The sequence below is a fragment of the Pseudophryne corroboree genome, chromosome 2 (genome assembly GCF_028390025.1).
Source record: "Pseudophryne corroboree isolate aPseCor3 chromosome 2, aPseCor3.hap2, whole genome shotgun sequence".
In the NCBI taxonomy this organism is placed as follows: Eukaryota; Metazoa; Chordata; class Amphibia; order Anura; family Myobatrachidae; genus Pseudophryne; species Pseudophryne corroboree.
Window position 1 is genome coordinate 76834767 of NC_086445.1, and position 21887 is coordinate 76856653.

The 21887-nt window shown below is 47.7% G+C and overlaps 1 protein-coding gene across 2 annotated transcripts in view; it reads left to right on the top strand.

Annotated features, from left to right (window-relative positions):
- LOC134999652 (high affinity choline transporter 1-like) overlaps window positions 1-21887 on the top strand; it is a 78958-nt gene that overhangs the window by 12108 nt on the left and 44963 nt on the right. For both annotated transcript variants that reach the window (XM_063951439.1, XM_063951440.1), the window contains exon 2: window positions 2670-2783. In XM_063951439.1, the coding sequence (XP_063807509.1) occupies window positions 2670-2783 (114 nt within the window). The remainder of the gene's footprint in view (window positions 1-2669; window positions 2784-21887) is intronic.

Sequence of the window (21887 nt, forward strand, 5' to 3'; positions counted from 1 at the left end):
CAGAGATCACTGTCTTTAGTATAAACTACCAGGGAGGTTAGGCCATGCCTCACTCCCTCTTACTTAATAAGGAACCCTTCAGGTCCCGGCATCCAGACACTAGTGGCCCAGCCCTCCAGATCCCACTTTCCCTAGCAGGCCTATCACCTGGACACTAACTGCCTTCAGGAGCCCTGACTCATGGGAGAGACTCTGCTTTAAACCCAGCACCCAGGTGCTGGATGATGAAGCAGCTTCTTGGGCTAAGAAGCCTATAAGACCTGGTCTGGGCCAAATGGATGGGAACCTGGTCCATCTACCCCCAGGACCCTGTGTATAGCTTACAGGTGGCAAAGTACCTCTCCTACCACTATATATATATATATATATATATATATAAAGACACTCGCTCTCCCAGCACATTGGAAAAAGCAAACAAAAAGCCAGCACTCACAGTTTGATGATGAAGAAACGAACAGGATTTATTCCATTTCAAAGCCACATGTGTGGGTACAGAATCACAGTCGCAGCCCAACAGCTGTTTCAACCCCTTTAGGTTTTCCTCAGGGGCTAAAGTGGTTGAAACAGCTGTCCGGCTGCGACTGTGATTCTGTACCCACACGTGTGTCTTTGAAATGGAATAAATCCTGTTCGTTTCTTCATCATCAAACTGTGAGTGCTGGCTTTTTGCTTTTTCCAATGTGCTGGGAGAGCGAGTGTCTTTATACTTTTTTACTGCCTTGCACCACCAACATATTTATGGCTTTGAGTGCTGTCTTTTTTCCTTTTTATATATATATATATATATATATACACAATAGTTTAACGGACCCAGCATATACTGGGTCCCCTCAGTCTCCACCCCCATACTTGGCTCCACACATTTCTGGACACCCCACCCATGCAAATCCTGCTTTTGCTCGTGCTGAGAATGGTTATATGAGCTCACTACAGGATAAACAACTGTGGCTATTGTAAGCAGCCAAAGACACATACGGGAGAAGAGGGCAAGTGAAAGTTGCCCACAGCATCTAGTTAGCTTCTACTAATCATTTTCTAAAAGGTCCTTGATTAGGGCTAGCTATAATCTGATTGGTTGCTATGGACAGCTTCTCCACACTTTAGAAGCTATGATACATCTCCCCTACATCATGTGACCGTGGTTGCCATGGCAGTGATCAGACACATATCAAACTGCAATCATTAATAGCTGCTTGAATGCTAAAGAATAAAAGTTTGTAAAGGAGTGTAACAAACCTTAGAGAGAGAGAGAGCGCAGATGTTGCCCACACCAGCCAATCAGCTCCTGTCATTTATCTAGCATAGGGGTCTATGTACTAAGCTTTAGAGAGAGATAAAGTGGATAGAGATAAAGTACCAGCCAATCAGATTCTAACTGCCATGGTACAGTATGTGTTTGAAAAATGTCAGGAGCTGATCTCGCTCCACTTTACCACTCTCCAAGGCTTAGCACATCTGCCCCTCAAAGGCTTGATCCATCTCCTCCTGTGCCAACCATAGCAATATATGTAAAAAATAAAACACAATTTTCATTGGATTTCAATTTTTGCAAAGCTCTACTCTGAATGCACAAACTGTAGAATGTAACCAAATGAGTTTAGAACAACAGAGTAATGTGGGGGAACTGTATATAAGAGAGGCTGTGTATACATCCCAACTACCATCTGAGCTGACTCTTCCTAACAGTAATTCTATTGAACCATTTGTGCAGTTTATCTCACTGACCATATCATGTATATAAGGCTATGTGATATTCATAATTCCCTACATTATACATCTATTACTGATCCTAGAGAAAGAAAACCTCGTACTTTCATCTATTCTACAGTAAATGTGAAACACGACTTTTCTAATGATGCAGGGAAAGAAGGACATAAGAATCTTAGGTGGACATATTTCTCTTAGGGCGCAACTAACTTCTTTCATGTACAGTAGATCCCTGGATCGGGTTGGGTATGACATGCCGGCTTTCGGGAGACGGACAACGGCATCCGGACAGGGCGAAATCCAGACAAGGGGGCAAAGTAATCTAACCCTCCCCCTAACGTACCCTACCCTAACCCTCCTTTTTTGGTGCCTAACCCTAACTTCCCCTTCCACCTGCCTGCAGCCTAACCTTAACCTCCCTGGGTGGCGCCAAAACTTACCCCCCCCCTTCCCTGCACCCTAAACCTAACCATCACCCCCCCCCCCCCCCCCCTCCGTAGCCTAACCCTATTTCCCCCGGGTGGTGCCTAACCCCAACCCTTCCTCCCCGCACCCTAAACCTAACCGTCCCTCCTACTGCACCCTAACCCTAAGTCCCTGGGGGTTCGCCTAAACCTAACTCCCCACCCCCGGCGTAGTACTTACCTGCCCCGCTGTCTGGATGATCGGGATCCTGACAGTGGGGATCCGACGCCGGTGTCCTGTCCCCATTCAGGATTCTGACAATGGCATTCCGTCGTGTGTCAGGATTCAGGCGTGATTTTCTTGTGCGCCCGTGATCCCGACCGTCGAGATTGTAACTGCATCGCGTCTGAATCTACTGTAGCCCAGCACACAGCAACATGTGCTGGGCTGGAAAGGCTGCGGCTGCCGGCTAACATGGAGAAGATGGGGGCATAGGGTGCTATGTAACTTTACTGGGATGAGTAAATCAAATTCTCTTTTTCTCTTGCATTACACAGCGACATGGGTTGGCGGTGCCTACATCAATGGTGCTGCGGAAATTGTTTATCTTCCTACCAAAGGATTTGCCTGGGTTCACGCACCCATAGGATTTGCTGCAACGTTTTTCATTGGTGAGCAGAGCTTCTACTGTATTTTATTACTTATTTACTTCTAGATTATATTTACTGTATGTGATAGTGCGATACAGAGCTAACTATGCCGGCTGGCGGATCATCTGGTTTACAAAAACCAACATTAAGGGCCTTATTCGGGTTTGTTAGCAAATGGGCAAAACCATGCTGCACTGCAGGTGGGGCAGATGTAACATGTGCAGAGAGAGAGTTAGATTTGGGTGGGGTGTGTTCAAACTGAAATCTAAATTGCAGTGTAAAAATAAAGCAGACAGTATTTACCCTGCACAGAAACAATATAACCCATCCAAATCTAACTCTCTCTGCACATGTTATATCTGCCTCCCCTGCAGTGCACATGGTTTTGCCCATTTGTGTGCTTTTTTGGTTTGCTAACAGTCCTGAAAAAACCCCTAGGTATGTAGAATAATAAGGTTTATTTTTAGAGAAAGCCCAATAATTGTGCTACACTAGGCAGCCTCAATGGCGCCCCTCAAGTCTTGGCATCCCATGCAGCTGATCTGATTTTGCCATCCTTCTGAATCACTTAGAGGCTTATTTATAAAACGTGTTTTGCACTAAATCCCTCGTAAAACATACTGTTTTTGGAGGATCCCCACAAAAGGTAAGCATCCATAGGATTTAAGAAGGAGGGATGGCCAAAGATATCTGCCGCAGTTCCTCCATTTCCGACCATAAAAGCAGCCCCCATAGGTTTCTATAAAGGCCGCTAAACTGTCGGATTTACGAAGATCTGTAATGCTAATGCCATCTTCAGGAGTAGCCTACGGGTACAGTAATGCATATTTTCGAGGAGAGGGATATTTTGGATTAACATATTTAAATCTTCCCCCCTTCCACTATACATAGCCTTATTCTTTAGTCCCTGCTGGACCGCCACAAATGGGTATGGGAAAAGGAGTTACCTTCACCCCTCCCTAACCGGGAAAGGAATAGCATACAGCTCTACTGTATATCTTATTAAGAAAAATTCTTTAACCTGCTGTTAGAACTAAATGCTGACATGTAGTTTAATTGTTAAATGCTGCTACAAGCTGTCTCTTGATTGAGTGTTTTTGTGCATGAGTCATCAACAAAAATAACATCACATGCCTGTGTTATTGTACATGACTCATGAGCCTCCATAACATCACATGCCTGAGTCACCAGACTTAAAAGGTCAGACTGATTAGACTGCAGGTGCATGTTGTTTACTTGGCTCTATAATATGTACAGTACTTAGCCTAATAGTGATTGATACCTTATCATTTTGACTGCTGTTTATCTTCTTTTAATATGTACTCTGTTATCTTCAATAAAACCTACTCTGGTTTGGAGTCAATGTGTGAACTAACCTCCTTGTTCACATCTGCTATGAACCTACCAATTTGTAAGCATCTGCTAATACTAAACACCTGATAAACTTGGCTATATCATCAGCTCTTCTATTGCATTAGATGGGCTGTGGCCACAGATGACCTTTCCTGCACATGTGAAGGACTTGCCCACAAACTGAAATGCCTTTATCCCTGCTATTTGCAAAGATTTTGGAACAAAGTTGCGACATTATTAATCTTGGCTCTTCTGCCAGGACATCTGCCCTGATGAGAAGTATCTAGCGGAGCACCTGGCTGGGCATGGTCAACAAGTCTCGGTTTGGAAATCATGGATTTTTTCCGTGGCCTTGTCCAGACACACAACCCCCAGGAACTTAACTCCACTTCTACACATACTTGCCTACTTTTGATAAAGCATGTAAAGGAGATAAACTGTTCTCTTTTAGAATCACCATCTCCCTTAGGGGCCGATTTATCACCATGGGATGTGATAATATCGACCCAATCCGCACTGCGATATATGATTACATCGCATGGATGTATCAATTATGACATGCAGGGACAGAGTTTCCTCCGACTTTGCCGCTGCCACCGTCGCCAGCTCAAACCCCCCACCCCCGTCGCCACTACCCAGTGTCGGACTGGGGCATGTAGGGCCCACCAAGTTAATGCAGTGGTAGGGACCAATGTTTAGGGGTGTGGCCAGTCTGCTGAGGGGGTGTGGCCTGCCACATCATTGGTTTGACTAACCATTAGAGAGTGCAACGTCTGGGCCCCTTCATAAATATACACAGTAAATTCAGCTGTTGCATGCATGATAATGTACCAGATTAATAACAGCAATGCACTGTAGAAAATAGTACACCATAATCCAGTATAAGGTAACATATGTATAATGTATAATTCAAGTGCACAGTCTAGAACCTGATCCTTAGAGCAAGAGGTGGGCCCCCAGGCAGTGGGGCCTACTGGTGGTTTCCCCTGTACCCCTGAGGGCCAGTCCAAGCCTGCCACTGCCCCCCCATGCAGCGGGCCCCCCACCGGTGATCATACTCAGCAACACCCGGGGATTGTTGATTGGAGCTTCTGGATGGCTGCCGGTCATCGGGGCTCCCTGCTTGCTGTAACCTGCGGCGCTGTGAAGTGAGCTGCCGCTTTGCAGCATCACTTTACTGCACTGGAGGTCACAGGAGCAGCAGGGAGCCCCGATGACCAGCAGCCTGCACCGGAACACCGATCACAGTGATCAGCCTGTGTCTAGGAGCAAAGAAAGCTGTGCAGAAGTACACAATCCGCAGTGAGCCTGGTGATTATTGCAGGGCACACTGCAATGTTTTTTTTTAAATGTTTTTTTAGTATGTCTGGTCAGATCGCATTTCCCATTATAAGTATGGGAAATGCGATTTGTTTACTAAAAAAAAGTGAATTAAAGGGTTTGGACTGGAGCAGTTTTTCATGAAGCCCTTTAATACATCCGGCTCCAAGTGATACTAAAATAATGTGAAAAGGGTGTGCAGTATGTGCAAAATGGGTCTTACCATATCGCCCACAGCCCCCTGTCTGCCGCAGTATGATTGACATGCTGAGGCGGGTTTTTTTTTGGGGGGGTGGGGGGGGGGCAGAGCAGGAGCGACACCTAGCTTACACAGGCTGGCCGGTACCTGTAACCATCTCGAATTGTGACCGATGGTCGCGATGGTGAGCTCCTTGCTAATGCATACAGAAGGCATCTATCTCCTGTAGACGCCTCCGTCTGCATTACAATTTTAATGGCATGAAATTGCACAGCCGCTTCTTTGCTGCAGTGCAATTCCTTACATATACATGAACCAGGCCCCGCGTTCATACAAACAACTTGCTACAGAGTCCTGGAACCATTCATTTATACTTGTAATTATATAATTTTTTTTAGAAAAAAACAAGTACACTGAGCTGCTATATTCAACAGCTACTATGGACTCCTGCCCGGGTTGGGCGATGGACTGCAGTGACTCTCTGGCAGTGACAGGGTTAAGGATTAGTTTATATCTGATGTATTTTACAAGTGGCTGCTTTGAAAAGAAAGTAAATTGGAGTGTTGTTAAGGCATAGAAAGAACAGACTGTGCCGCTTCCTGCAGCGCTCGTGCTGTGTCTGCTGGGAGGAAAGATCATCCGCCTACTTCATGTATTTACCAGGATTAAAGGGCCACATGGAAGGAGGGATGACAGTGAAGAGAGCTGTTAGTGAGGTTAGGTACTAGAGATGAGCGGGTTCGGTTCCTCTGAATCCGAACCCGCCCGAACTTCATGTTTTTTCTCACGGGTCCGAGCGACTCGGATCTTCCCGCCTTGCTCGGTTAACCCGAGCGCGCCCGAACGTCATCATGACGCTGTCGGATTCTCGCGAGGCTCGGATTCTATCGCGAGACTCGGATTCTATATAAGGAGCCGCGCGTCGCCGCTATTTTCACACGTGCATTGAGATTGATAGGGAGAGGACGTGGCTGGCGTCCTCTCCATTTAGATTAGAAGAGAGAGAGTGAGATTGATTTGAGACAGAGACACTTGATTTACTGGAGCTTAGGAGTACTGTAGAGAGTGCAGAGTTTACTAGTGACTGACCACAGTGACCACCAGACAGTGCAGTTTTATTTAATATAATCCGTTCTCTGCCTGAAAAAAACGATACACAGTGACTCAGTCACATACCATATCTGTGTGCACTGCTGAGCCCAGTGTGCTGCATCATCTATGTATATATCTGACTGTGCTCACACAGCTTATAATTGTGGGGGAGACTGGGGAGCAGTGCCAGTTATAGGTTATAGCAGGAGCCAGGAGTACATATTATTAAAATTAAACAGTGCACACTTTTGCTGCAGGAGTGCCACTGCCAGTGTGACTGACCAGTGACCTGACCACACTGACCACCAGTATAGTTAGTAGTATACTATATTGTGATTGCCTGAAAAAGTTAAACACTCGTCGTGTGACTTGTGTGGTGTTTTTTTTTTTATTCTATAAAAAACTCATTCTGCTGACAGACAGTGTCCAGCAGGTCCGTCATTATATAATATATACCTGTCCGGCTGCAGTAGTGATATATATATATTTTTTATATCATTATTTATCATCCAGTCGCAGCAGACACAGTACGGTAGTTCACGGCTGTAGCTACCTCTGTGTCGGCACTCGGCAGTCCATCCATAATTGTATACCACCTACCCGTGGTTTTTTTTTCTTTCTTCTTTATACATACTACATCTCATTATCATCCAGTCTATATTAGCAGCAGACACAGTACAGTACGGTAGTCCACGGCTGTAGCTACCTCTGTGTCGGCACTCGGCAGTCCGTCCATAATTGTATACCACCTACCCGTGTTTTTTTTTTCTTTCTTCTTTATACATACATACTACATCTCATTATCAACCAGTCTATATTAGCAGCAGACACAGTACAGTACGGTAGTCCACGGCTGTAGCTACCTCTGTGTCGGCACTCGGCAGTCCGTCCATAATTGTATACCACCTACCCGTGGTTTTTTTTCTTTCTTCTTTATACATACATACTACATCTCATTATCAACCAGTCTATATTATCAGCAGACACAGTACAGTACGGTAGTCCACGGCTGTAGCTACCTCTGTGTCGGCACTCGGCAGTCCATCCATAATTGTATACCACCTACCCGTGGTTTTTTTTTCTTTCTTCTTTATACATACTACATCTCATTATCATCCAGTCTATATTAGCAGCAGACACAGTACAGTACGGTAGTCCACGGCTGTAGCTACCTCTGTGTCGGCACTCGGCAGTCCGTCCATAATTGTATACCACCTACCCGTGGTTTTTTTTTCTTTCTTCTTTATACATACATACTACATCTCTTTATCAACCAGTCTATATTAGCAGCAGACACAGTACAGTACGGTAGTCCACGGCTGTAGCTACCTCTGTGTCGGCACTCGGCAGTCCATCCATAATTGTATACCACCTATCCGTGGTTTTTTTTTCTTTCTTCTTTATACATACATACTACATCTCTTTATCAACCAGTCTATATTAGCAGCAGACACAGTACAGTAGGCCACGGCTGTAGCTACCTCTGTGTCGGCACTCGGCAGTCCATCCATAATTGTATACCACCTACCCGTGGTTTTTTTTTCTTTCTTCTTTATACATACATACTACATCTCTTTATCAACCAGTCTATATTAGCAGTAGACACAGTACGGTAGTCCACGGCTGTAGCTACCTCTGTGTCGGCACTCGGCAGTCCATCCATAATTGTATACCACCTACCCGTGGTTTTTTTTTCTTTCTTCTTTATACATACTACATCTCATTATCATCCAGTCTATATTAGCAGCAGACACAGTACAGTACGGTAGTCCACGGCTGTAGCTACCTCTGTGTCGGCACTCGGCAGTCCGTCCATAATTGTATACCACCTACCCGTGGTTTTTTTTTTCTTTCTTCTTTATACATACATACTACATCTCATTATCAACCAGTCTATATTAGCAGCAGACACAGTACAGTACGGTAGTCCACGGCTGTAGCTACCTCTGTGTCGGCACTCGGCAGTCCATCCATAATTGTATACCACCTACCCGTGGTTTTTTTTTCTTTCTTCTTTATACATACTACATCTCATTATCATCCAGTCTATATTAGCAGCAGACACAGTACAGTATGGTAGTCCACGGCTGTAGCTACCTCTGTGTCGGCACTCGGCAGTCCGTCCATAATTGTATACCACCTACCCGTGGTTTTTTTTTCTTTCTTCTTTATACATACATACTACATCTCTTTATCAACCAGTCTATATTAGCAGCAGACACAGTACAGTAGTCCACGGCTGTAGCTACCTCTGTGTCGGCACTCGGCAGTCCATCCATAATTGTATACCACCTACCCGTGGTTTTTTTTTTTCTTTCTTCTTTATACATACATACTACATCTCTTTATCAACCAGTCTATATTAGCAGCAGACACAGTACAGTACGGTAGTCCACGGCTGTAGCTACCTCTGTGTCGGCACTCGGCAGTCCGTCCATAATTGTATACCACCTCCCCGTGGTTTTTTTTTCTTTCTTCTTTATACATACATACTACATCTCTTTATCAACCAGTCTATATTAGCAGCAGACACAGTACGGTAGTCCACGGCTGTAGCTACCTCTGTGTCGGCACTCGGCAGTCCGTCCATAATTGTATACTAGTATCCATCCATCTCCATTGTTTACCTGAGGTGCCTTTTAGTTGTGCCTATTAAAATATGGAGAACAAAAATGTTGAGGTTCCAAAATTAGGGAAAGATCAAGATCCACTTCCACCTCGTGCTGAAGCTGCTGCCACTAGTCATGGCCGAGACGATGAAATGCCAGCAACGTCGTCTGCCAAGGCCGATGCCCAATGTCATAGTACAGAGCATGTCAAATCCAAAACACCAAATATCAGTAAAAAAAGGACTCCAAAACCTAAAATAAAATTGTCGGAGGAGAAGCGTAAACTTGCCAATATGCCATTTACCACACGGAGTGGCAAGGAACGGCTGAGGCCCTGGCCTATGTTCATGGCTAGTGGTTCAGCTTCACATGAGGATGGAGGCACTCAGCCTCTCGCTAGAAAAATGAAAAGACTCAAGCTGGCAAAAGCAGTAGCACCGCAAAGAACTGTGCGTTCTTCGAAATCCCAAATCCACAAGGAGAGTCCAATTGTGTCGGTTGCGATGCCTTACCTTCCCAACACTGGACGTGAAGAGCATGTGCCTTCCACCATTTGCACGCCCCCTGCAAGTGCTGGAAGGAGCACCCGCAGTCCAGTTCCTGATAGTCAGATTGAAGATGTCAGTGTTGAAGTACACCAGGATGAGGAGGATATGGGTGTTGCTGGCGCTGGGGAGGAAATTGACCAGGAGGATTCTGATGGTGAGGTGGTTTGTTTAAGTCAGGCACCCGGGGAGACACCTGTTGTCCGTGGGAGGAATATGGCCGTTGACATGCCTGGTGAAAATACCAAAAAAATCAGCTCTTCGGTGTGGAACTATTTCAACAGAAATGCGGACAACAGGTGTCAAGCCGTGTGTTCCCTTTGTCAAGCTGTAATAAGTAGGGGTAAGGACGTTAACCACCTCGGAACATCCTCCCTTATACGTCACCTGCAGCGCATTCATAATAAGTCAGTGACAAGTTCAAAAACTTTGGGTGACAGCGGAAGCAGTCCACTGACCAGTAAATCCCTTCCTCTTGTAACCAAGCTCACGCAAACCACCCCACCAACTCCCTCAGTGTCAATTTCCTCCTTCCCCAGGAATGCCAATAGTCCTGCAGGCCATGTCACTGGCAATTCTGACGATTCCTCTCCTGCCTGGGATTCCTCCGATGCATCCTTGCGTGTAACGCCTACTGCTGCTGGCGCTGCTGTTGTTGCTGCTGGGAGTCGATGGTCATCCCAGAGGGGAAGTCGTAAGACCACTTTTACTACTTCCACCAAGCAATTGACTGTTCAACAGTCCTTTGCGAGAAAGATGAAATATCACAGCAGTCATCCTACTGCAAAGCGGATAACTGAGGCCTTGGCATCCTGGGTGGTGAGAAACGTGGTTCCGGTATCCATCATTACTGCAGAGCCAACTAGAGACTTGTTGGAGGTACTGTGTCCCCGGTACCAAATACCATCTAGGTTCCATTTCTCTAGGCAGGCGATACCGAAAATGTACACAGACCTCAGAAAAAGAGTCACCAGTGTCCTAAAAAATGCAGCTGTACCCAATGTCCACTTAACCACGGACATGTGGACAAGTGGAGCAGGGCAGGGTCAGGACTATATGACTGTGACAGCCCACTGGGTAGATGTATGGACTCCCGCCGCAAGAACAGCAGCGGCGGCACCAGTAGCAGCATCTCGCAAACGCCAACTCTTTCCTAGGCAGGCTACGCTTTGTATCACCGGTTTCCAGAATACGCACACAGCTGAAAACCTCTTACGGCAACTGAGGAAGATCATCGCGGAATGGCTTACCCCAATTGGACTCTCCTGTGGATTTGTGGCATCGGACAACGCCAGCAATATTGTGTGTGCATTAAATATGGGCAAATTCCAGCACGTCCCATGTTTTGCACATACCTTGAATTTGGTGGTGCAGAATTATTTAAAAAACGACAGGGGCGTGCAAGAGATGCTGTCGGTGGCCAGAAGAATTGCGGGACACTTTCGGCGTACAGGCACCACGTACAGAAGACTGGAGCACCACCAAAAACTACTGAACCTGCCCTGCCATCATCTGAAGCAAGAAGTGGTAACGAGGTGGAATTCAACCCTCTATATGCTTCAGAGGTTGGAGGAGCAGCAAAAGGCCATTCAAGCCTATACAATTGAGCACGATATAGGAGGTGGAATGCACCTGTCTCAAGCGCAGTGGAGAATGATTTCAACGTTGTGCAAGGTTCTGATGCCCTTTGAACTTGCCACACGTGAAGTCAGTTCAGACACTGCCAGCCTGAGTCAGGTCATTCCCCTCATCAGGCTTTTGCAGAAGAAGCTGGAGACATTGAAGGAGGAGCTAACACGGAGCGATTCCGCTAGGCATGTGGGACTTGTGGATGGAGCCCTTAATTCGCTTAACAAGGATTCACGGGTGGTCAATCTGTTGAAATCAGAGCACTACATTTTGGCCACCATGCTCGATCCTAGATTTAAAGCCTACCTTGGATCTCTCTTTCCGGCAGACACAAGTCTGCTGGGGTTGAAAGACCTGCTGGTGAGAAAATTGTCAAGTCAAGCGGAACGCGACCTGTCAACATCTCCTCCTTCACATTCTCCCGCAACTGGGGGTGCGAGGAAAAGGCTCAGAATTCCGAGCCCACCCGCTGGCGGTGATGCAGGGCAGTCTGGAGCGACTGCTGATGCTGACATCTGGTCCGGACTGAAGGACCTGACAACGATTACGGACATGTCGTCTACTGTCACTGCATATGATTCTCTCACCATTGAAAGAATGGTGGAGGATTATATGAGTGACCGCATCCAAGTAGGCACGTCACACAGTCCATACTTATACTGGCAGGAAAAAGAGGCAATTTGGAGGCCCTTGCACAAACTGGCTTTATTCTACCTAAGTTGCCCTCCCACAAGTGTGTACTCCGAAAGAGTGTTTAGTGCCGCCGCTCACCTTGTCAGCAATCGGCGTACGAGGTTACATCCAGAAAATGTGGAGAAGATGATGTTCATTAAAATGAATTATAATCAATTCCTCCGCGGAGACATTGACCAGCAGCAATTGCCTCCACAAAGTACACAGGGAGCTGAGATGGTGGATTCCAGTGGGGACGAATTGATAATCTGTGAGGAGGGGGATGTACACGGTGATATATCGGAGGGTGATGATGAGGTGGACATCTTGCCTCTGTAGAGCCAGTTTGTGCAAGGAGAGATTAATTGCTTCTTTTTTGGGGGGGGTCCAAACCAACCCGTCATATCAGTCACAGTCGTGTGGCAGACCCTGTCACTGAAATGATGGGTTGGTTAAAGTGTGCATGTCCTGTTTTGTTTATACAACATAAGGGTGGGTGGGAGGGCCCAAGGACAATTCCATCTTGCACCTCTTTTTTCTTTTCTTTTTCTTTGCGTCATGTGCTGTTTGGGGAGGGTTTTTTGGAAGGGCCATCCTACGTGACACTGCAGTGCCACTCCTAGATGGGCCCGGTGTTTGTGTCGGCCACTAGGGTCGCTTATCTTACTCACACAGTCAGCTACCTCATTGCGCCTCTTTTTTTCTTTGCGTCATGTGCTGTTTGGGGAGGGTTTTTTTGAAGGGCCATCCTGCGTGACACTGCAGTGCCACTCCTAGATGGGCCCGGTGTTTGTGTCGGCCACTAGGGTCGCTTATCTTACTCACACAGTCAGCTACCTCATTGCGCCTCTTTTTTTCTTTGCGTCATGTGCTGTTTGGGGAGGGTTTTTTGGAAGGGCCATCCTGCGTGACACTGCAGTGCCACTCCTAGATGGGCCCGGTGTTTGTGTCGGCCACTAGGGTCGCTTATCTTACTCACACAGTCAGCTACCTCATTGCGCCTCTTTTTTTCTTTGCGTCATGTGCTGTTTGGGGAGGGTTTTTTGGAAGGGACATCCTGCGTGACACTGCAGTGCCACTCCTAGATGGGCCCGGTGTTTGTGTCGGCCACTAGGGTCGCTAATCTTACTCACACAGCTACCTCATTGCGCCTCTTTTTTTCTTTGCGTCATGTGCTGTTTGGGGAGGTTTTTTTGGAAGGGCCATCCTGCGTGACACTGCAGTGCCACTCCTAGATGGGCCCGGTGTTTGTGTCGGCCACTAGGGTCGCTAATCTTACTCACACAGCTACCTCATTGCGCCTCTTTTTTCTTTGCGTCATGTGCTGTTTGGGGAGGGTTTTTTGGAAGGGACATCCTGCGTGACACTGCAGTGCCACTCCTAGATGGGCCCGGTGTTTGTGTCGGCCACTAGGGTCGCTTATCTTACTCACACAGTCAGCTACCTCATTGCGCCTCTTTTTTTCTTTGCGTCATGTGCTGTTTGGGGAGGGTTTTTTGGAAGGGCCATCCTACGTGACACTGCAGTGCCACTCCTAGATGGGCCCGGTGTTTGTGTCGGCCACTAGGGTCGCTTATCTTACTCACACAGTCAGCTACCTCATTGCGCCTCTTTTTTTCTTTGCGTCATGTGCTGTTTGGGGAGGGTTTTTTGGAAGGGCCATCCTGCGTGACACTGCAGTGCCACTCCTAGATGGGCCCGGTGTTTGTGTCGGCCACTAGGGTCGCTTATCTTACTCACACAGTCAGCTACCTCATTGCGCCTCTTTTTTTCTTTGCGTCATGTGCTGTTTGGGGAGGGTTTTTTGGAAGGGCCATCCTGCGTGACACTGCAGTGCCACTCCTAGATGGGCCCGGTGTTTGTGTCGGCCACTAGGGTCGCTTATCTTACTCACACAGTCAGCTACCTCATTGCGCCTCTTTTTTTCTTTGCGTCATGTGCTGTTTGGGGAGGTTTTTTTGGAAGGGACATCCTGCGTGACACTGCAGTGCCACTCCTAGATGGGCCCGGTGTTTGTGTCGGCCACTAGGGTCGCTAATCTTACTCACACAGCTACCTCATTGCGCCTCTTTTTTTCTTTGCGTCATGTGCTGTTTGGGGAGGGTTTTTTGGAAGGGACATCCTGCGTGACACTGCAGTGCCACTCCTAGATGGGCCCGGTGTTTGTGTCGGCCACTAGGGTCGCTTATCTTACTCACACAGTCAGCTACCTCATTGCGCCTCTTTTTTTCTTTGCGTCATGTGCTGTTTGGGGAGGGTTTTTTGGAAGGGCCATCCTACGTGACACTGCAGTGCCACTCCTAGATGGGCCCGGTGTTTGTGTCGGCCACTAGGGTCGCTTATCTTACTCACACAGTCAGCTACCTCATTGCGCCTCTTTTTTTCTTTGCGTCATGTGCTGTTTGGGGAGGGTTTTTTTTGAAGGGCCATCCTGCGTGACACTGCAGTGCCACTCCTAGATGGGCCCGGTGTTTGTGTCGGCCACTAGGGTCGCTTATCTTACTCACACAGTCAGCTACCTCATTGCGCCTCTTTTTTTCTTTGCGTCATGTGCTGTTTGGGGAGGGTTTTTTGGAAGGGCCATCCTGCGTGACACTGCAGTGCCACTCCTAGATGGGCCCGGTGTTTGTGTCGGCCACTAGGGTCGCTTATCTTACTCACACAGTCAGCTACCTCATTGCGCCTCTTTTTTTCTTTGCGTCATGTGCTGTTTGGGGAGGGTTTTTTGGAAGGGACATCCTGCGTGACACTGCAGTGCCACTCCTAGATGGGCCCGGTGTTTGTGTCGGCCACTAGGGTCGCTAATCTTACTCACACAGCTACCTCATTGCGCCTCTTTTTTTCTTTGCGTCATGTGCTGTTTGGGGAGGGTTTTTTGGAAGGGCCATCCTGCGTGACACTGCAGTGCCACTCCTAGATGGGCCCGGTGTTTGTGTCGGCCACTAGGGTCGCTAATCTTACTCACACAGCTACCTCATTGCGCCTCTTTTTTCTTTGCGTCATGTGCTGTTTGGGGAGGGTTTTTTGGAAGGGACATCCTGCGTGACACTGCAGTGCCACTCCTAGATGGGCCCGGTGTTTGTGTCGGCCACTAGGGTCGCTTATCTTACTCACACAGTCAGCTACCTCATTGCGCCTCTTTTTTTCTTTGCGTCATGTGCTGTTTGGGGAGGGTTTTTTGGAAGGGCCATCCTACGTGACACTGCAGTGCCACTCCTAGATGGGCCCGGTGTTTGTGTCGGCCACTAGGGTCGCTTATCTTACTCACACAGTCAGCTACCTCATTGCGCCTCTTTTTTTCTTTGCGTCATGTGCTGTTTGGGGAGGGTTTTTTTGAAGGGCCATCCTGCGTGACACTGCAGTGCCACTCCTAGATGGGCCCGGTGTTTGTGTCGGCCACTAGGGTCGCTTATCTTACTCACACAGTCAGCTACCTCATTGCGCCTCTTTTTTTCTTTGCGTCATGTGCTGTTTGGGGAGGGTTTTTTGGAAGGGACATCCTGCGTGACACTGCAGTGCCACTCCTAGATGGGCCCGGTGTTTGTGTCGGCCACTAGGGTCGCTAATCTTACTCACACAGCTACCTCATTGCGCCTCTTTTTTTCTTTGCGTCATGTGCTGTTTGGGGAGGGTTTTTTGGAAGGGCCATCCTGCGTGACACTGCAGTGCCACTCCTAGATGGGCCCGGTGTTTGTGTCGGCCACTAGGGTCGCTAATCTTACTCACACAGCTACCTCATTGCGCCTCTTTTTTTCTTTGCGTCATGTGCTGTTTGGGGAGGGTTTTTTGGAAGGGACATCCTGCGTGACACTGCAGTGCCACTCCTAGATGGGCCCGGTGTTTGTGTCGGCCACTAGGGTCGCTTATCTTACTCACACAGCGACCTCGGTGCAAATTTTAGGACTAAAAATAATATTGTGAGGTGTGAGGTATTTAGAATAGACTGAAAATGAGTGGAAATTATGGTTTTTGAGGTTAATAATACTTTGGGATCAAAATGACCCCCAAATTCTATGATTTAAGCTGTTTTTTAGGGTTTTTTGAAAAAAACACCCGAATCCAAAACACACCCGAATCCGACAAAAAAAATTCGGTGAGGTTTTGCCAAAACGCGGTCGAACCCAAAACACGGCCGCGGAACCGAACCCAAAACCAAAACACAAAACCCGAAAAATTTCAGGCGCTCATCACTATTAGGTACACTGAGTTCTTCCGAGTATAGGCCACATCTGAATACAGTTTACTGTACCTTCTCCTTCTCTTTCCTGTACATTACACATGCGTCAATATCATAAAGTCTGCAGAAAGCAGTGGTGGTATTGCTCTCTATGGGACTGATTCTGCGTTGCATGTAATTCCTTGTGCATGGAGTTGAGAGATTTTTTTGCTACTAAGCGTGCATGATAAATCTTTAAAAAAATAAATAAAATAAAAAAATCGCACTGTGCACACATCCCGAAGATGTGGCAATACATTTGCAGTAGCGATTCAGACGCACGGAGGAAGAACTGCATACCTCCCAACTTCTCAGTTGTTGGAGTCGGAACGGTCGCGCGGCATAGCCGTGCGCGACCAAAGAAAAAAGTGTGGCCTCGGGTAAAGTGGGTGTGGCATTGTCCGAGTGGGCGTGGTATTGCACCACTAACCAGTAGACCAGCATTTAGGGGGCATGCCCGAGCTGTTGGACAGGCCCCTGCTCCCCTCCCAACACTGAATATTCAGAGCTCACTCGCTGCTTTGCGGAGCAGAGAAGCAGGTGATCAAAGCCTCCCCAACTGCCCCCCGCCCACGGGACACTGCTGCCCGCGGGAGGGACAGTATCTGAATAGTGGGACTCTCCCGCTGGATTCAGGACAGTTGGGAGGTATGGAACTGTATAATGTATGGGGCATTGCTGGGCAAAAGGCCTGTTTCAGAGATGTATGTAAGCCTGTTTATGCACATCTCCAAAGTTTTTGAATCTGAGCATGTACAGAAGCCGATGTCGCTCGCAGGGGCCCAAATGGGGGGGCGGGGGGTTTGTTAGCCATGGGGCTGGAGCCAGTGTCTGTATTCTTGGTTGCACCTTCACTGGCTCCAGCATCGTGACTTCACCGGACATCTTGAACTACCCGAGGGTTACTCAGATGTCCAAGGGTCATGCGCAGTTGATCCGATGCTGCATCCTAGGATGCAGCAGTGGACCATAGAAGCCCGTAGGCACCATAGGCAAGTGCAGAGGGGGTTCCCAGTTGCCTGGAAACCCTCATTCCCCACAGCCTGGCCAGCCCCCACTACATGTAGTATAAAGGGTGGAATGGTGCTGCTGCACATGCCCAGTGGAAGCAGATTTTCCTACCAAGTCTGCTGTATATGTGTGTCTGTGGATCAATCATTGCACCAGGGAGAGAATCTGTAGCTTACCGTGGTCACTGGGCCTGCATATGTCTGCTGTACTGTATAACATAAACTGCACTTTGTGTGGGTCAGACTATAGCTTGTTACATGCTAGTTATGCAGCCTTCATGTGCTGGCGATATTCCTTCAGAAATCCTGTCTTTGCCCCGGGCGCCTCCTGCAGCTTTTGCATACAGTATTTTCGTACTAATGCTGCACGCTAAGGCACACCAGCAGTGCAATTATCGACCACCTCTGAATCAACCCCAGTGACTGGGAGGCAAGAGGGGCTGAGCATATTATGGGAGTGTCAGGGGTGTGTCGCTGAAAGCAGCTGCAGAGGGTGACGGTCAACCGAAACTATACCTACCCTAGGGCTGGTGTAAGTGTCGATGGGGAAAAGCATTTAAGCTATTGTGAATGACGTGTGTGCAGGTGTTTGTGTTGCAGAGTTATGTAGGCATGCACACCAGGATGACTCAAACTATGAACAGCCTAGTTACTTAATCAGTGGTGTTGGTCTACTGATAGGTAGCAGGTACAGTCGTACTCACTGTTGCATGTACACTGGTGATGGAGCGGAGCTGGGTTTCATACAGCTTATCAGATGGTGAGTGTATACTGCAAATAGGTCGCGGTGCAGGAATGCTGGAAAACGCAGTGGATTGAAGGTAGTCACAGGTCTCTCTGGAGCTAAACAGGAGACTTTTGTCTCTCACTCTGTCACTTCTTACACAGTCAAGAAAACAAGATGGCCCTGCACATGCTCAGTAGTGATATCAATGTTTATGCCTTAATGATTTAATAAATTACAGTGCAAAGAATATAAAATGTGTTTAGCCTGTTTACTTGCCAGCCGTGGTTCCGTAATGTGTGTACTACCTTCAGTTACCTGTGTTCAGCAGTAATCTAGGTAATGCATGTGTTAAATTATATAAACATCCTAACGGCTGATGGATGACCATGTTTGTGAATAAACCCTTAACACTTACCATAATTCTAAAATAAAGACCTGGAGACCAAACAAACCCAAAATAACCATTAAACATCTAGCTATGACCTAAAAACAGGTAACCTGCCATTCTTTCCCGCCACAGCGAAGTGGCTGCTCCCAGTAACTTTGCCCCGCCACCAAAACCTAACGCACTGAAGACACCCCAACAAACAGATCCTCCAAAAAGATACGTAAACCTTCCCTATCCAAATGGACGCCATCAGGCCGGGAAAGATAGTGATACCTAAACCTGATCCTCTCATGTGGAAACCACCGCACCACCAGCCTCCAGTACCCATTTTGCCACAGCTGAGTTAAGCTTTTTTCTGGCCTCATCAATCGCCCTACAGTCCTTAGCTCCTCGCCAATGCAACCTGGGCACAATAAAAGACCATATCAATGTGCAGGAAGGCCACGCCCTCTTGATAAGTACCAAATCTTTCAAAATAGTACCACGTAACTCCAATTGCGACATCTTCCCCAAATCGTTACCACCTAAGTGAAGTACTAATACACCGGGCAACCCATGACACCTTACGTTCTCTAGCAGGAACACCTTCAAATCACGCCACCTCAAACCTCTTACACCTAACCACCTGATCACCTCAGTGCCATGAAAAACAGGCGCCTCACCGGAGGCAACAAATCTAGCTGCCCAGTAAACAAAGGAGTGACTGACAACCCACACCATGCACCTATCACCCACTAACCCTATAGGGAATGGAAGAAGATAAAAAATTGGTTAGTATGGATATGCAAGTTGAGACCATACAATAACTGTGTAGGATGATCTGCCAAAAGAAAAATTTCTTGCGAAGTACAACACAGTGACATTGGTGACTAGCCTCCAGCCAATATGAAGCAACAAAAATACACAAAGGGGAAAGAGTTCGAACGAACGAAGGGTGGGGGGAGGGGGGGTTAGGGTTGTCGGGGCACACAGATAAAACTTGACCAGAGTAAAAAACGTAAAACCTGCTGAGGGATATAAAATGGAAGCCAATTAGCCGAATCAGAATCAAGAAAGTCGAATTAAGTCCGTCAGGTCAGGTAAAAAATCGTTAAAAAACTCCGGACTCGAGGGGGCGTGGCTTGAGGCCTAACTGAGAGGAAGTGTCCCGAGGGAGCTCCTGCCGATTCAAACCCCTATAACCATTTAAAACAGCTTTTACCCCACCTGTCTCTCCCCCATACCACCCCACAATTGCCCCTGTTAATTAGGGCACTAAGGGAGTGAGCTGCGGAGCCGGAGCACGGGCTTGCCCTGTGCTTGCGGGTTGCGGCCTTCCCTGTGAGGTGAAGCCGGGGCCTAAATTTATAAATACCCCCGCCCGGGATCGCCCGGCCGCTAAAACGTTGCCCCCGGACTTACACCGCCACCACATCCCGTACCCCTTGCCTGGGGAGGCCTGACAGGGCAGCCGAGGAGGAATTCAGAGCTCCTGGAGGTGCAGGGCCGGAGCCGATCAGAATCACGGAGCTCCGGTGGCAGCGGCCATCTTGGGTGTGGCGTCTGACAGGAAGCAGGCGCTACACCGCTCCGAGAGGCCTGCTGGCCGCGGCAACTGGCGGGGGGGGGGGGGGGGGGGGCGGAGATAGATGAGGGACCTGGGGGCATCTAAAAGTAAAATAAACCCCTGGGGGCACCGCTGTGAATGCCCATAAGAAGTCTCTCCACACACTATTGACGGCGGCCATCTTGGAGGTGGCAGATTAGGCACATCCTATCTTATCTGCACTCTGCTGCCCCTGCTGGAGCTGTGAAAATACACTCTCCCTATTTTCACAAGGAATCAAGTCAAAATCTCAACCCCGCAGCTGCTATTTTTTATCTCTTACACTACATTTCATACAACCACGGAAAAGTGTATTGTAAATCAGGACGCTCTCCCGTGGACCCCTCTCACCGTCTTCATAGATTAATGGGACTCAAGTCCTATAAATGATGTAATTTCACGAATGCCTGACTTCCCCCTCACCCGGACCAACTGTTAAACACGTAACATCCAGGTGGACCATTCTTGTTACCACTCCTTAAACGGGCGTTCTACTTTCACCAGATATTATGAGCAGAGCGAACACCAGAGCAAAAAAATGATGAGCTTCACAAGATATCTCACAACACTTCTCACGCTGGGAAAAACCGTCAGAAGCTTCGTCTCCATCCTCACCGATGCCCACCCCCATCATGGATCAGACGGATGCACCCTCAACCAAGGCGGACATCCAGTCCCTCCAGAACATGATACTAGACCTTAAGAGTTCATTTACGACAGCTCTTCAAACAGCGATCGGGGAATTAAAATCCGACATGGCGGCACTGGACTCCCGCACAACCGCGCTAGAATCACGGGTGGACCACCAACAAAATCTCCACAAACAAGTGAGGGAGGACATGAGCTACCTATCCAGCGAACTGGAACTCCTTAAGGATAAAGTTGAGGACAGCGAAAATCGCGAAAGGCGGAACAATTTACGCATCCGCAATGTCCCTGAATCTATCACAGCCTCTGAATTGGAACCATACCTCCAACGCTTGTTTCTACACCTGGTCCCGTCGCTTTCAAACTCTGCCATTTCGATAGAGAGAGCTCACCGCGCCCTAAGACCTAAACCAAAGGACTCGGAGCCTCCCCGCGATGTTATCCTCCGATTTCTGTCCTTCAAGATTAAAAATAGCATTACTCTGGCGTGCAGAAACTCAACTTCAATTTTATTTGAAGACTCCCGGCTTCAGATTTATCAAGATCTGTCACCGGTGACCATTGCTAAATGACGCGATTTACGCTCTGTCACCTCCACACTGCGCGACAATGGTTATAAATATCGCTGGGGATTCCCTTTCCGCCTCATTGTGGAGATTGATGGCAAAATTTACACCATTCGCTCTCCTGATGATGGGGACAAATTGCTTCGAAAGTTGCAGCTGACTCCGGCTGCTACCTCATAGATGTGAAGCTCCTTTTGTTTAATTTCAATGTTTTTATAACATTTACTCTATCCGATTTTGTTCTCAATCTTGCTCAACTGTTATGTAAGCCCTGTTTTAGGTACCGCTCCATACACGAATGCTCATTAACTCTCTTCTTAGAAGGTTCTTGTTGGCGGACCTTTATGCCTCAAGTAGTACTATGTTGTTGTCTCGCTGTGTTGGTCGGCGGCCTGGAGCCATTGCCGTATAGACAGATTACTGGATTGAATCCTTTTCCGAAACCGTGAGGACTGTCTCTGGCCGCCGACCTGTCCAGCGATATTACCATTGGTTTTATTGTTATCACTAAAATGTTGCTATATGTTATATGATCACTCATATTATCGTGTTCTATGTTTAGGAAT